Here is a 16,647-nt window from a genome sequence, read left to right as displayed (position 1 = left end):
TCTGTTTCATCAGTTTGAATAAAACTGAAGTTTCTCTAATATGCAGGATGCTGTAAAGCACTGTTGGAGTAAAAAATAAATTTGGTCCTGGCCCTAAACGAAATTGTAATCCAATGGAAACTAACATTCTCTGATAGAAGCATACATAAAAGATATTAGGGATGGTGAGCCAGAGTGAAGAATAATTTAATTCCATTTATGAAGATCCAGAAGTTTTATGTACTTTGGTATGGATAGATTATACGGTGTTGCTTAGTAGTTTGCTATGTCATGATGAGAAATGAGACCTGAAAAGGGAGGTGGGGCTATATAATGGAATAAATTATATAAAATACTATTTATAAAAATACTGTTTATGAGTATGTATTTTCCTTGAGATGATAGGGGCACTGTTGTACTTTTTTTTTTTTTTTTTTTTTGAGGTAGGTAAAATAATAGGGTTTTGGAAAATAAGGATTTTAGAAATATTAACCAAGTAATATTATCGGAAGATTTTTTGAAATGAAGAGGTATATATGTATGAAAGGACATCAGTTTGGACTCTTGAATAGTTCAGATATAAGGTGATACAGGGCCCTAGGAAATTAGAGATCGTAGGGATGTGTAGATTTTGTAAGTATAGAATAGACAAGAACTTTATGACCAGTTGAATAGTGCAGTGAGGTAGTAACAGGAGAGTTAAAGACCAGCATATTTATTTTATGAGGGAAAGAGGAGGAAAAACCGATTTGAAGACTTCTACCCTTTTACTCAGTTTACATTAAATTAAGATTTACGTAATTTTTAAAATTTTTAAAATTTTTTATAATTTAGTTTTTATAATTTTTTTTAAAGTACAAGAAACTGTTAATCCCTGTTATCTTGAGGAAGAGGGATTGGGATATTTAGAAGTTTCAACTATGCCTTTGTTTATAATATGACTTTTTATTTTTTATTTTATTTTATGTTTTTAATGTGTATTTATTTTTGAGAGAGAGAGAGGGAGAGATTGTGAGCGGGGGAGGGGCAGAGAGAGAGAGGGAGACAGAATCTGAAGCAGGCTTCACGCTCTGAGCTGTCAGCACAGAGCCCGATGCGGAGCTTGAACTCACAGACCGCGAGATCATGATGAGAGTCGAAGTCGGACGCTCAACCGACTGAGCCACCCAGGAGCCCCAGTGTACAATAATGACTTTTAAATATGTGCTTGTAATACATACGCATTGTAAATTTAAAAAAAAATTTTTTTTAACATTCATTTTTGAGAGTGAGAGAGACAGAGCGTGAGTGGAGGAGGGGCAGAGAGAGAGGGAGACACAGAATCCAAAGCAGGCTCCAGGCTCTGAGCTGTCAGCCCAGAGCCTGACGTGGGGCTTGAACTCACGGACAGTGAGATCATGACCTAAGCTGAAGTCAGATGCTTAACTGACTGAGCCATCCAGGCACCCCATTTAATTTTTTTAGTTTATTCATTTATTTTGAAAGATAAAGTGTGAGCAGGGTGGTAGGGGAGAGAGAATCCCAAGCAGGCTCCTCACTGTCATCTTAGAGCATGATGCGGGCCTCGAACTCATGAGCTGAAATCAATAATCAGACAGGAGTCAAATGCTCAACCAGCTGAGCCACGTAGGCGTCCCTATGTTGTAAATTTGAATTTAGTGTGAGGAGCCTGCTGAAAGATTCTGTCAGACATTTGTGGCATTGTATCTGAAGCTTAGGAGAGGAAACTATTAACACAGTTGGAGTAATACATAATGCAAAGAGGGGCAAGAATCTTATCAGTAGGAATGTAAAAAGAAACATTTTTTTAATAAAAATTTTATAGGTGTATGCTTTTTTAGAATGATGGAGGAGAAATTTGTACGTTTGTTTTATTCACGTTAAGTGAAAATTCAATTTCCATTTGGTATAAATAAAGTTTTCCATTGACTGCTGTTAAAGAGTGGCACTGTACTTCCATAATAGGTGGATAAACAAAAGAAAGCAGTATTCTTAGTTTTTCTAATTCTTAGTTTTAGATGGTGATGGCTTGCCTAACTAGTACAGAGTATTAGGATTCATCATTTCTAAACATCTCCCTTGTTCTTAGACTTCCATGTGCCTCAGTTGATGCCAGATTTTTCAGCAGCTACTTTAAAGCGAAATTCCGGGGCGCCTGGGTGGCGCAGTCGGTTAAGCGTCCGACTTCAGCCAGGTCACGATCTCGCGGTTTGTGAGTTCGAGCCCCGCATCAGGCTCTGGGCTGATGGCTTGGAGCCTGGAGCCTGTTTCCGATTCTGTGTCTCCCTCTCTCTCTGCCCCTCCCCTGTTCATGCTCTGTCTCTCTCTGTCCCAAAAATAAATAAACGTTGAAAAAAAAAAAATTAAAAAAAAATAAATAAATAAAGCGAAATTCCTTTCTAATTTCTTAGAATTTAGTTGGGGGAGAGAGAGGTTGAGGTGGAGCATAGCATATCTTACATACCGGATATACACATCTGTGGCAATCTTCTTTTTGCTTCTAATTATTTTTAGTTTCTTTATTGGTTAACGCTAGTATCTATTTTAGAATAGTGGCTTTTAAGACCTTATAAGCTTTAGGGGTGCCTGGGTGACTCAGTCGGTTAAGCATCTGACTTTGGCTCAGGTAATGATCTTGTGGTTTGTGGGTTCAAGCCCCACATCAGACTCTGTGCTGATAGCTCAGAGTCTGGAGCCTGCTTCAGTTTCTGTGTCCCTGTCTCTCTGCACCTCTCCTGCTGGCACTCTGATGTTCTCTTTCAAAAGTATAAATAAACATTAAAAAATTTTTTTAAACCTTGTAAGTTAAAAAAAAATAAAATAAACCTTGTAAGTGTTGAAGATAGCAAAATTTCTGCAAAGAAACATTACAGTTTTTTTAATATCATTTTTCAAGGGCTAGCACTTAGTTCTAGTAGTATTTTGATTGCTTAAAATAGTCTTCTATTTTGATTCAGAGGGAGACATTTCTAAACCCTGAGCAGAGAAAGAACTATACTGGAGCATAGTTTTATCATGTCTTGTTCTATAGCAAGGCTACATCTGGATATCTTAACCATAGAATTCATCAATAGAATTAGCTCCTATGTTGCATTAGGGGTATACCTGACATTTATATTGTATATATCATACAGTTACAGAGTGCATTATCTGATCTCTAAAAGATAGTTTCTATTTTGTTTCATAGGAGTCTATGATGAAATAAACTTGTTTTGGTTTATTGTAATCTAAATATTTTAAGTAAGTCTTACTTGATATCTTAATACAATAAAGCTATTCTTCTTACAGTTAGCTTGACTCAGTTTAAGGATTGATGCTGAATAGTGGGCGTGGTACCAGAAAAGGTACTATTAAAGAAAATAGAGGATTTTTGGTATTTATTAAATTCATTTGTTCCTTAACATTTCCTTCTATAGCTTATCTCCTTCTATAATTGTCAATCCTAAAATACTGTCGTTTCTTGTCTGGAAGAATTTTTATTGAATAAAGGCCTAAAAGCATGTGCTACTCCAAGCCATGTTAAATTCTCTACAAGTATATTTCAGGATAGAATGTTACTGTTGTCATAGTAAAAGGAAAGAGATACACTTAATGAATAATATAAACGTAATTTCAGTTTGCTTTGGTCTTTGCAAAGCTTCCTGTTCATTACTGTACCTAATCCTCTTCCAGTTTGTCTGTATTTAGCTCTATATCTGATTGAAACTATCTCTGTAGTTCGACTATATGTGAAAAGTTTCTTTTAGAAAAGGAGGGGTTATTCCTGTTTCACAGAAATATATATATACTATATGATGATAGTGATGAAATAACTTTGAGTTTTTAATCTGACATCTTTTAAAAATCACAATTTTTTCTATTCTTATCAATTTTAAATATAGAAAGATGTGTAATGTAAATATATTTTAAAATATGTTGTGACTTGATACTCATGATATTATTGACTACATTTAAATTCATTGCATATCCCAATGTCTGTGAGAACCATTCAATAAAATAACAAGTTGTCTTTAGGCACCGCATTTGGTTTACTCATTTTTATTCTTAATAGAGCCCTGTGCAGGAGCATTGGTCCTTTTAATGTAACTGCACACTAGTTTAACTACTTGTGTAAACAGTGTGGCAGTTTTCCTGCTTCTGCCAGAGGACAACTTAATATGAGAAACAGTTGTTCTATTCACCTCTACACAGAGTAGTAGTGTCTTTCAGGTTGGTGGTGGGGAGGAGGAGTGGGATCTTAACACTTTTCTCCTATGAATAGTTACTTGAATATGCATACTTAAAATCTTTCCAGCCTTAACTTTGTTACTATGTTACCTTAGCAAACCATTTCTTTCTACATAATTTGCACATCAAAATCAGCATACTCTGCATTTTCTGTCTTATAAGATTAATTATAAGTAGTGAATAAGAAAACATGTCAAAGTAGATAGCAAACTACTTTGGAGAGACTTATGTTAGCACCTAATAGTTGAGCAAACAGTTTTGGTCTAAGATGGTAAGATACAATGCTACTCTTTAAGAAATACCTATTCATTCATTTATAGAAGTATTCTAACAATTTTAAAACATACTCCTGTTAACTAGTTAGCACCATGTTCAAATGGAAGAAAGTTTTTATAGACCTGGGATTTTAGTTTTGGGGATAAATCTGGGGCATATTGGGAATAACAATGACATGGTATTTAATAGCATGCTTAGAAAATATCAGTTATTATTTTTTTATGGCCTCTGTTTCACCCTTAGTTTATAGTGTATATGGAGTACTTATAGTGCTGGGCATCTTAAATAGATTGAAAGTTATGATATCCTTCCATTCAAAGATTTTATAAGCTAACAAATACCTTCACCTTCATTGTTCCCAAATCTTACATCTCTTATAATTTTTTGTCTTAAATTGTAGGACAGATAAGTGGCAGCAGTATCACTTTCTGATGAATGAAGATGGTTTATTTCCAAGTATAAGATACTGTATTATAGAATTATTAATGCATCCACAACGTCTCAATCCTATGTGGTTTTTCGATTTCATGTATTCATTTAAGAAATATTTATTGAGTACCTTCTACTTGCCAGGCACTGTTCTAGGCATTTGGGATAATTCAATGAACAAAGACAAGATCCCTGTCATTTAGGGTCTTATATTCCAGTGAGAGTGACAGTCAACTATTAATATAAGCAAGTTATATAGATTTTAAAAGATAAGTGCTATGGAGGGAAAAATAGAGCAGGGTGAGGGGGATCAGTGTTGAAGTAGTTGGGCATTTTGCAATTTTAAATAAGGTCTCCTACATAAGGTGACATTTAAACAAAGTCTTTTAGAAAGTGAAGGAGTTGGCCATGCAGATACTTGGAGAAAGAATGCTCCAAACAAAGGGAACAATCAGGAGTGTGTCTGGCCTGTTTGAGGAACATGAAGGAAGGTCTTGGAAGCAGAGTTGAGAGAGGCAGGAGTAGAATAACCAGATGAAGTTGGTTGGAGAGGCAAAGAGGAGAAAGGTCAAGGAAAGCTTTGGTAGGCTATTACAAGGGGTTTGGTTTTTATTCAGAGTGAAATAGTCCTTGCAGGATTTTTACCCTGGTCTGAGTAGAAGCCTAGCTACTTCTTTCTGGCAGCATGGGAATCTCCACTTTACAAACTATAGAGAACATGAATTTGGGAGTCAGAAAGTGTCTTCTACAAACCAAAAACATCATTCAGTGTTCACACTCACCAAGTACCCTGGTCTTCAGAGATAGAAAAGTCTTGATGCTTTCTGGGATTCTGGTGGTGCAAATCAGCTTGTGGCTTCTTGCTCTTACCCTTTGATTTTAGCTTTCTCTGATCTCACAGTTTCTACTTGTTTGTCTTTCTAACTTCAGTGTTGTCTCCTCTCTTGTTTTATTGATTCTAGTCACCATGTGAAACCATAAGACTGATGATATAAAAATAGATTTTTCCAATCTGATCAGATAAAAACTTTGAGGTACTTGAGCTGAAACTTCACTTGCCATTATAAAACCTCTTGCCAGAATTAATAAGTTATAGTGTTCATGAAACACAAATTAGGTCCTTATAATTTTATAACCTTATCCACTCATGTCAATAGGAAAAGGATAATCACTTCCATTGTATAAATTGTATAAAACTAGTCTTGCCTCAGCACATAGCCCACAATTTTGAGAGTTCCTGTCCTGGAGCAATTTTGATGTAAGAGTCCCTTTCAAAGAAAAAAAAAAAGTTCCTTTCAGTGAATAGACTTGGACAAGTTAATGCATGTAAGGAATTGGGAACAGAGTGGACATATTTTGGTGGAAAGAACATATAGATAAGAAACCTAGATTTTAGCTTCATTTCTTGATTGCTAAACTTGAGGCTTTAATAAATCATGTAACCTCTCAATGCGTTAATTTCCTCATTCGTAATACGAAGGATTACAGTTTAGATCATCTCTAAATAATCATGAAAACTTGATGATTCTTAAGTCATTGGAATTTTTTTTGCTTTTATGGAAAATTAAATATATAATTTTCTAATTTTGTTTTTTTTTTTTTAATGCAGGTTAATGGTGCAATGTAAGAAACCTTTAAAAGTTTCTGATGAATTAGTGCAGCAATATCAAATTAAAAATCAGTATCTTTCAGCAATAGCATCTGATGCAGAGCAAGAATCTAAAATTGATCCATATGCATTTGTTGAAGGAGATGAGGAATTCCTTTTTCCTGATAAGAAAGATAGACAAAACAGTGAGAGAGAAGCTGTAAAAAAACATAAGGTGAGTAAAAGAAATCATAGTATACCAAAGGGTCGCTGATATTTTTTAACACAGCATATAGTACCATACTTCTCTCTCTCTCTTTTTTTTTTTTGTCTTTTAAAATAGATTAAGGGGCACCTGAGTGGCTCATGTCAGTTAAGCCTCCAGCTCTTGATTTCAGCTCAGGTCAAGATCTCACTGTTGTGAGATCAAGCCCTGTTCCGGGTCTGCACTGACAGTATGGAGCCTGCTTGGGATTTTCTCTCCCTCTCTCTTTGCCCCTCCCCTGCTCCCATTTGCTCTTTCTCTCCCATTCTCTCAAAAATAAACACACTTTGGGGTCCCAGGGTGGCTCAGTAGGTTGAACGTCCAAGTTCAGCCCAGGTCATAATCTCGCGATTTGTGGACTCGAGCCTCGTGTCGGGCTCTGTACTGACAGCTCAGAGCTTGGAGCCTGGTTTGGATCCTGTTTCTCCCTGTCTCACTGTGCCCCTCCCCCACATGTGCCTGCTCTCTAAAAAATAAATAAACGTTTATTATTTTTTTATTTTTTTTAACGTTTATTCGTTTGTGAGAGACAGAGACGCTGTGAATGAGGGAGGGGCAGAGAGAGAGGGAGACAGGATCTGCGAGTCTTGAACCCACGAACCATGAGATCATGACCTGAGCCGAGGTCAGAACCTTAACCTGCTGAGCTACCCAGGTGCCCCAATTTTTAAAATAAATAAATAAACAAAATTAAAAATATAGAATGGATATTTATCCTTTTAAATTATGAAAATATTTTTTTTGAATAGGTAAATCAGGCACATTGTACAAAATTTAAGAGTTTATGTAGACTTTATACCTGGTGTCTGTTAATGAAAAGATTGTTATTTACTGTAAGAGTTTTTTTGGGTTTGAGGAAAGTACATTAACTTCTGTAATATTGAAATCAGAAAATTTAGGTAGATGAAGTATTTTGATACTGAGTTAAAATATACTGAAATAGGTGAAGTGCCAGTTTTCAAAATACAATAAAATACCCAATGCTGAGTTTATAACGTACATGATATTTTTGAATGTGAGTTAACTTATAGAGCCCCTTGATGAAATATATTAAATATAGGATACAGGAGTATTTATTAGAAATTTGGAAATCTAATATTATAGGATGTATTAAGCACAAGATAACTCTGTTGGATAAGAATTTTGCCTTTAAGGGTACCTGGGTGGCTCCGTCAGTTATGCGTCTGACTTCAGCTCGGGTCATGATCTCATGGTTTGTGGGTTCAAGCCCTGCGTTGGGCTCTGTGCTGACAGCTCAGCGCCTGGAGTCTGCTTCCGATTCTGTTTCTCCCTCTCTCTGCCCCTCCCCTGCTCATGCTCTGTCTCTGTCTCTCAAAAATAAATAAACGTCAAAAAGTTAAGACAAAAAGTAGGGGCGCCTGGGTGGCTCAGTCAGTTAAGTGTCCACTTTGGCTCAGGTCATGATATCACACTTCTTGGTTTCAAGCCCCACTTCAGGCTGTGTGCTGAAAGCTCAGAGCCTGGAGCCTACTTTGGATTCTGTATCTCCCTCTTTCTCTGCCCCTAACCTGTGTGTGCTCGCTCGCTCGCGCTCTCTCCCTCTCTCTCTTTCTTTCTCCCCGTCAAAAATAAATAAAAACATTAAATAAAAAAAATTTTTTTAATTAAAATTTGCCTTTAATGTAAAATATGGAAATTGAAAGCTGTAAAATTGTGAAAAGGACCCAGTAATAAGTATAATACAGGAAATTCTTTCACAGAGTTTTTAGCCTTACCATGTGCCTGGTACTTGACATTTTGTCCTTCTGTAAATATGAAAAGAGTAGTAGCTGGGAAGGATATAGGTATTATAGAAAGAACATGGACTTTGGAATTTGACAAATTTAGCTTGGAATCCCAGCTCCCACCGTTTATCCAGATACATTTCCTGGGTTATCTTTAGAACTATTTTTTGTAAGTTGAACGTGCTGTTTATCATATAGATTAATTGTGGGAATTAGTATGTCTGTAGAACATCTAGTAGGATGCTTGACACATAGTTACTCAGTAGTTGGAAGATTTTGTTATTTTAAATTATATATTTCAGTCTAATATGTAATATTGTTTGCAGGTGGAAGATGGGCCATCTAGTGTAACAGTATTATCACATGAAGAAGATGCTATGTCATTATTTAGTCCATCTATCAAGCAAGGTAAAACTTTTATTTTCTAATCAAAATATTGCATTACAAGATTACTGCTACAAGCTAATCTGATATTATTGGACTTACAGTGTTCCTTTTTGCATAATTCATGTTTCATAGAAAGGTACCTATCTTAAAATGATTTATTGCTTATTTTGTATTGAGAGAAGCAGGTTGAGATGATAGAAATTCTGTTTTGAATTGTTGAAACTTTCTCTCAAATAAAAATAGTTCTTATGTAAAATGAGATTTGAAGAGATCATCACCTTAAGGTCCCTCTCTGATCTGAAAACTCAACTTTATAAATTAGACTTGACTACAATTTTGTTGTCCTTTACTCTCTCACTCAAATTAGAAGAACTGTTGAAATTATTAATTTAACAAATATTTATCAAACAGGTTTTAAATGTGGGACTATTCTTAGCACTGAGGATACTGTGAAAAAGACTCCACTTTGAAAGTGTCTGACTAGTGCTCCTTGTGCTTGGAATAGAGAGGTGTGGCACATTATTTGTTTTACAAAATTTGTGTGGGAATGAGTGTAATTGCTGTCTTCTGCTTTCTCTAAATTTGGACCATCTCCCACATTCTGGAGCAATCTTTTGAGGTGGAGCTTTGAAATATTTTTTAATAAGTACCCTAGATGATTTTTTACACCAGATTTCAGAACTGCTCCAGTTAATTTTTAGAACTATCATGCAGAGGCACTTGGAAAGTGACTTTCATCTTTCTGAAAGTGAGGACTATTTCAAGTCATCTGATACACCAAGCATACTTCAGGTTATACACCAAACTGTAATTTTTTTCTTATATGAGAATGTAAAAGGAATTTAACTTCTGTTGGTATTTGTAATTTTTCTTAAGTAATCCTATATTTTTCCCTCTACAACTGGGGAGAGTAAAAAAAAAAAAAAAAGAAAAGGAAAAAGGAAAATAAAATTCTAGAACTAAGGGGGCGCCTGGGTGGCTCAGTTGGTTAAGCGTCCGACTTCAGCTCATGTCATGATCTCACTGCTCGTGAGTTCAAGCCCCGCATTGGGCTCTTTGCTGACAGCTCAGAGCTTGGATCCTGCTTCAGATTCTGGGTCTCCCTCTCTCTCTCTCTGCCCCTCCCCTACTCATGCTCTCTCTCTGTCTCTCAAAAAATGAATAAACATTAAAAAAAAAATTTTTTTTTTTTTAATTCCAGACTACAATGAAAGCTTAACCAACAGGTAATATTTATTGAGTACTTCACTGCCTGGCACTGGACAAAGTGCTTTAGCTACATCCTTCATTTTTAATTCTTGTTATTGCTAAGGTACAGAGAGGTTAAGTAACTTGTTCAGGGTCATATTGTTAGTGTCATAGTTGAGAATTCAAATTCATGATAGTCTCTCTGACTCAAGAGCCAGGGCACTTAATCATTGTACTATGTTTCTTTCTTTCAGGAAGATAGAAAACTAAAAATGTGGCAGATAGAAAAATAAAAGAGTGTGTGTGTGTGTGTGTACTATTGTCCTGTTAGTGTATATCTTTTTATTTGTTATATAAAATCAGAGTATTTAGCCATGTTATGGATTACCTAGCCTTTAGTGAGCTTCCTGGAGAAGTTACTACATTTACTTGCAATTTTATTTCTATGAAAAAATTTCTAGATTTTAAGGAAATCACCGTTTCTTTTTTTTTTTTTTAATTTTTTTTTTTAATGTTTATTTTTTTGAGAGAGACAGAGAGACAGCATGAGCTGGGGAGGGGAAGAGAGAGGGGAGACACAGAATCTGAAGCAGGCTCCAGGCTCCGAGCTGTCAGTACAGAGCCTGAAGCGGAGCTTGAACTCACAGACTTTGAGATCATGACCTGAGCCGAAGTCAGACACTTAACCAACCAAGCCACCCAGGCGCCCCAAGCAAATCATAGTTTCTTATTGCAGAATAGGTTTAAAGTTAGATATCTAGTTTAAATAAATAGAATAATACTTATTTGGTCAGTAGTGGAATTTTTTATTTTGCCTTTTTGGTTGACGTGTAGATGCTCCACGCCCTACTAGTCATGCCCGCCCTCCATCAACCAGCTTGATTTATGACTCAGACCTGGCTGTCTCTTATACTGACCTTGATAATCTTTTCAATTCTGATGAAGATGAATTAACAGTGAGTATTCTATTAATGGCGAAGATTTATAATATCTTTTCCTTAATTTCATGTAGACTTATTTTTCAGAAGTGATGTGTGACTTGAACAGTACGTTTTGGCCCTGAAAGATAAGAAGTATTTTGGAATAAAATTTTATTAATTGGTTTCCTTTTTTTAAACTTATGTTTGAGCATTCTTGGCATAGTGTCACCTACAAACTATGTGTGTTTTTTCTTTATTTTTTTATGTTTGGGATGTGTGATAAGTTTAATTTGAACGCTACAATATATTTTTTTTCTGCAATCTTTAGGAAGCAGAATTATTTTCCTATTCTTTAATCCTCTCATTTGAGAAATGACCCTGGAATTGACTCACTTAGATAAGAATAATAACTAATTAACATTAAAATTGTATGCCTTGTCAATTTATTAAGGAATACCACTTCTTTTGAATATGTTTGTCATCACAACCATTATTTTAAGACAGCAATATACTATAATAATGAAAAAGGAAGAAGAGGTAGTATTTAATTTTGAACATCCATTTGCACACAAAGGTGATTATAAAAGAAAACTTAAAATGAGGTTTGTTAGAATGTCAGATTAGTGAACTGAGTGCTGCATTATCATAAAAGGGAATTCCATTTTCATCTGCATAAAGGTAGCTTGAAAACGTCTGTAGTACATTTGGTCTTTCTTGTCCTATATAATACATACTTTTTTATATAACATATACTTTTAATCCTCTTTTGTATATGATACACACTGTATGTATTTGTGTATATATACACATACATACACATATAGGCACATTTGGTGTCTTCAATTAAGTGATATATAGCAGGTATAGCTGTACATAAACTAACATTTTATATCCCAAAATATAGTATATTTTAGAGAGTACCATTTACTAGGTAAATATATCCTTGAATTCTTTGATACTTTTATGCTTCCTGTTACTATTCATGTATCAGCTATGGATATTGTGAGGTAAGAAGGTTGTAATTAGAACTGTTATGTTTATGACAAAGAGGCTAACAGGAGACTTGGAACCATGTTAGATATAACCAAATATAAAAACGTTGGTGATAGATTGGAGATAGTAAAACTTGGTTTGTTCAACATATTAAAACTAATTTTTAGTCAGGTATACTATTGTTTGTCATATGAGATCTTTCTGAAGTGTATGCTTTTGTTTTACGTGTTGCAGCATTTTTCTAGGGAGAGGAGGTTATTAAACAAGGTAAAAATATAAATTAGAATTCAGAGAGGTGATTGATTATATAGGAAAATTTGATGTATTTTATTTGAGGGGACAAATGTTTTAGGAGTATTTTTTTCTAAAAAGCGGTTCTGTATTACAAATCCTTATTGCAGATTTCCGTTTTCTTTTTTTTTTTTTTAATTTTAATAGGCTTTAAGTGGTAGGTTATTCTTCTGTGTTCTGAAAGTATTAGTCATTTTTATTTGGAGGAACTTTTCCCTCTGTTAAATTGCTGGATTATCATATAAACAGACAAAATAATCTGGGTTCAGTGATTGTTTAAAATATGTTTTAGGTCTTTATAAATTGTTTCTAGTATCTCATATTTTGGCTCTAGCATAAATTCAAAATACTATATTTGATGAATGGGTTTGACCTTCAAGTTACATCTTAATGATCTTGGATCACATTGGATTTAAAATTTCAGATAAATATGTGTTTTTGTTTTTGTTAATAGCCTGGATCTAAAAAGTCAGCAAATGGAACAGATGATAAATCCAGCTGTAAGGAATCAAAAACAGGAAATCTGGATCCATTATCTTGCATAAGTAAGCTTCCCAAATCTGCTGCAGATAAATCCGCAACTTTTAATATGAATAAAATTCCCCACCCCTTTCTTTTAAACAGAGATTAATTAACTTCTTTTTATTTAGTCTTATGTTAAAATGTGCGCTTTATTAATCATAGGCACTGCAGATCTTCATAAAATGTATCCTACACCACCATCGTTGGAACAGCATATTATGGGATTTTCCCCAATGAATATGAGTAATAAAGAATATGGTAGTATGGATATAACACCTGGAGGAACTGTTCTAGAAGGAAATAGTTCTACTGTTGGAACACAGTTCAAAATTGAGGTTGATGAAGGATTCTGTAGCCCAAAACCTTCAGAAATTAAAGTAAGTATTTTATATTTCTGGAAAAATAATTCACTTCCAATATTTTCTTATAGATTTAGTTAGTTTGTTGCTATATTAAAAAATCTGTCATGATTCTCATTTTGTAATTAACAAATTTGAAGGCTGAATAGTGGTGAAACTACAGAGAATGCATTTAAGAATACTTGGGCTGCTTCCATAGTTTGGCTGTTGTAAATAATGCTGCTATAAACAGGGGTGCATGTATCCCTTTGATTAGTGTTTTTGTAATTTTTGAGTAAATACCCAGTAGTGTGATTATTGGAGTGTAGGGTAGTTCTGTTTTAAACTTTTTTAGGAACCACCACTGTTTTCCACAGTGGCTGCATCAGTTTGCGTTCCCACCAACATTGTAAGAGAGTTCCTTTTCCTTCACATCCTCTCCAATACCTGTTTCTTGTGTTTTTTATTTTAGCCATTCTTACAGGTGTGAGGTGATATCTCATCATAAGGGTTTTTTGTTTTTGTTTTTGTTTTCTTGTAAGTGAACTCCATACCATACATTGGGCTTGAACTCACAACCCTGAGATCAAGAGTTGCATGCTCTACCGACTGAGGCAGCCAGACTCCCCTCTCATTGTAGTTTTGATTTGCATAGCCATGATGATGAGCGATATTGAACAGATGAATGGATAGAAGATACACACACATAGGAATATTATTTAGCCATAAAAAAGAATTCGGTCTTGTTATTTGCAGTGACCTTGATGGAGCTAGAGCTACCATAAAATTGCACTCCTATGTGGAACTTACGAAACAAAGCAAATAAGCAAAGGGGAAAAAAAAGACAAACTAGGAAACACTCTTAACTATATAGAACAAACTGATAATTATCAAAGGAGTTAGGTGATAAACACTAGGTGATTTATGGAGTTGTTGAATCACTATATCGTACACCTGAAACTAATATGACACTGTATGTTAATTTTACTGGAAATAAAATAAAAAGAATGCATTAAAGAATAGAATAATAGGCACCTGGGTGGCTCAGTCAGTTAAGCATCTGGCCCTTGATTTCCACTCAGGTCATCTCTCTGTTCGTGAGATTGAGCCTCGCATCCGTCTCTGTGCTGATAGTGTGGAGCCTGCTTGGGGTTCTCTCTCCCTCTTTCTCTGTCCTTTCTCCCTCTTTCTCTGTCGTGTGTGTGCGTGCTCTCCCTCTCTCTCTAAATAAATAAATGAACTTAAAAAAAAAAAAAGAATAGAATTATATTTACATTTTATTATTTTGTTTAAAGAGACAGGAAAAGGGGCGCCTGGGTGGCGCAGTCGGTTAAGCGTCCGACTTCAGCCAGGTCACGATCTTGCGGTCCGTGAGTTCGAGCCCCGCGTCGGGCTCTGGGCTGATGGCTCAGAGCCTGGAGCCTGTTTCCGATTCTGTGTCTCCCTCTCTCTCTGCCCCTCCCCCGTTCATGCTCTGTCTCTCTCTGTCCCAAAAATAAATAAACGTTGAAAAAAAAAAAAAATTTAAAAAAAAAAAATAAAGAGACAGGAAAAGAGACTAGATAGAGACAGTTTAGCTTTTTTCCCTTGGAAGATAAGATGGTGAAAGTCATGGTTTTTGTATTGTAGGATTTTTCGTATGTCTATAAGCCTGAAAATTGTCAAGTTCTGGTGGGATGTTCCATGTTTGCACCTCTAAAAAGTCTCCCAAGCCAATGTCTGCCTCCTATCAAATTGCCAGAAGAGTGTATTTACCGTCAGAGTTGGACTGTTGGAAAATTGGAATTGCTTTCCTCAGGGCCTGCAGTGCCATTCATCAAAGAGGGGTATGATATAGATTTATGTTACTGGTATACTACAGATGTGCTTATATAGCTTTAATTTTTTTTCATAGAGGTGCCTGCTTTGCTAGTATTTAGAAAAAAGATGCTGGGTTTTAAAGATTCTAAGATCTAAGATTATTTTTTGATCAATAAATTATAATGGTATTAGTTGGGTGTGGATAAATTGTTGGAAAATTTAAGTATTATTACTCATTGATTACTTGCTTTCATTTTTTTTGTTTTGTTTTTTGATTGTCTTCAGAAGCACTGTTTATTTTGCTCTAAAATTCTAAATGCCATTTGTGTATTTGCCATATCACATACTTTTCATATTTTAGTATCTGAAATTGGGGTGTCTTATGACATCTTTAAATGGCCATTGTCCCTTATTGCATGTAAACATCTCTGAAATTAGAAGTTTTTTTTGTTTTGTTTTTAACAGTGGCATCTTAGGATCAATGAAATATGGTTATTTGTAGTATAAGAACTATAGATAGTAAAGGTGGATGTTTAGGTGTGGATAAGTGTAAACAGATTTTATTTACAATTTGGAGCTAGTTGGTTGGTCCACAGTCCACAACAGTCACCTAGAGTGGATTTATTAACCAGAAATACATTTTAATTCTACTTGTAATTTTTGCAGTAATTGTACTTTCATAATTATCGGTGTTACTGAAAAATACTGGACATTTTTTGTTCTGTTTCATATCACTAATATGTTCCTTTATGTGTTTAATTTTCTTTCACCTTGGTAACACTAGCGATGGAAGTACTATTGATCAAGAATATGGTCCTGCTTATACACCTCAGACTCATACTTCTTTTGGGATGCCTCCTAGCAGTGCACCTCCTAGTAACAGTGGAGCAGGAATTCTTCCTTCTCCATCTACACCTAGGTTTCCAACTCCAAGGACTCCAAGGACTCCAAGGACTCCTCGAGCTGGTGGACCTGCTAGTGCTCAAGGTTCAGTCAAATATGAAAATTCAGATTTGTATTCACCAGCTTCCACGCCATCCACATGCAGACCCCTTAACTCTGTTGAACCTGCAACTGTTCCTTCCATCCCTGAAGCACACAGTCTTTATGTAAACCTCATTCTTTCAGAATCAGTTATGAATTTGTTTAAAGACTGTAACTTTGATAGTTGCTGTATCTGTGTCTGCAATATGAATATCAAGGGTGCCGATGTTGGAGTTTACATTCCAGATCCAATGCAGGAAGCACAGTATAGGTGTACCTGTGGCTTCAGTGCTGTCATGAACAGAAAATTTGGAAACAATTCAGGATTATTTCTTGAAGATGAACTAGACATCATAGGACGCAACACAGAATGTGGCAAAGAAGCAGAAAAACGTTTTGAAGCTCTCAGGGCTACTTCTGCTGAACATGTTAATGGAGGACTAAAGGAATCTGAAAAATTCCCTGACGAGTTGATATTATTGCTACAAGATCAGTGCACTAATTTATTTTCACCCTTTGGAGCAGCAGACCAAGATCCTTTTCCTAGAATTGGTGTAATTAGTAATTGGGTACGTGTTGAAGAGCGGGACTGTTGCAATGACTGCTACCTTGCATTAGAACATGGGCGTCAGTTCATGGATAACATGTCAGGAGGGAAAGTTGATGAAGCACTTGTGAAAAGTTCATGCTTACACCCCTGGTCCAAAAGAAATGG

The 16,647-nt window shown here is 35.4% G+C and overlaps 1 protein-coding gene across 1 annotated transcript in view; it reads left to right on the top strand.

Annotated features, from left to right (window-relative positions):
- MED13 (mediator complex subunit 13) overlaps positions 1-16,647 on the top strand; it is a 109,873-nt gene that overhangs the window by 56,348 nt on the left and 36,878 nt on the right. Inside the window, exons 10-16 of the mRNA XM_047080928.1 lie at positions 6,521-6,734; positions 8,836-8,917; positions 10,919-11,040; positions 12,743-12,833; positions 12,973-13,187; positions 14,778-14,974; positions 15,733-16,646. Of these exons, the coding sequence (XP_046936884.1) occupies positions 6,521-6,734; positions 8,836-8,917; positions 10,919-11,040; positions 12,743-12,833; positions 12,973-13,187; positions 14,778-14,974; positions 15,733-16,646 (1,835 nt within the window). The remainder of the gene's footprint in view (positions 1-6,520; positions 6,735-8,835; positions 8,918-10,918; positions 11,041-12,742; positions 12,834-12,972; positions 13,188-14,777; positions 14,975-15,732; position 16,647) is intronic.

Source organism: Lynx rufus, unplaced genomic scaffold, assembly GCF_022079265.1.
Source record: "Lynx rufus isolate CCGP_SWC_20201006 ecotype Redwood Valley unplaced genomic scaffold, mLynRuf1.p SCAF_18, whole genome shotgun sequence".
NCBI classification, from domain to species: Eukaryota; Metazoa; Chordata; class Mammalia; order Carnivora; family Felidae; genus Lynx; species Lynx rufus.
This window is presented reverse-complemented; position numbering and strand designations above follow the sequence as displayed.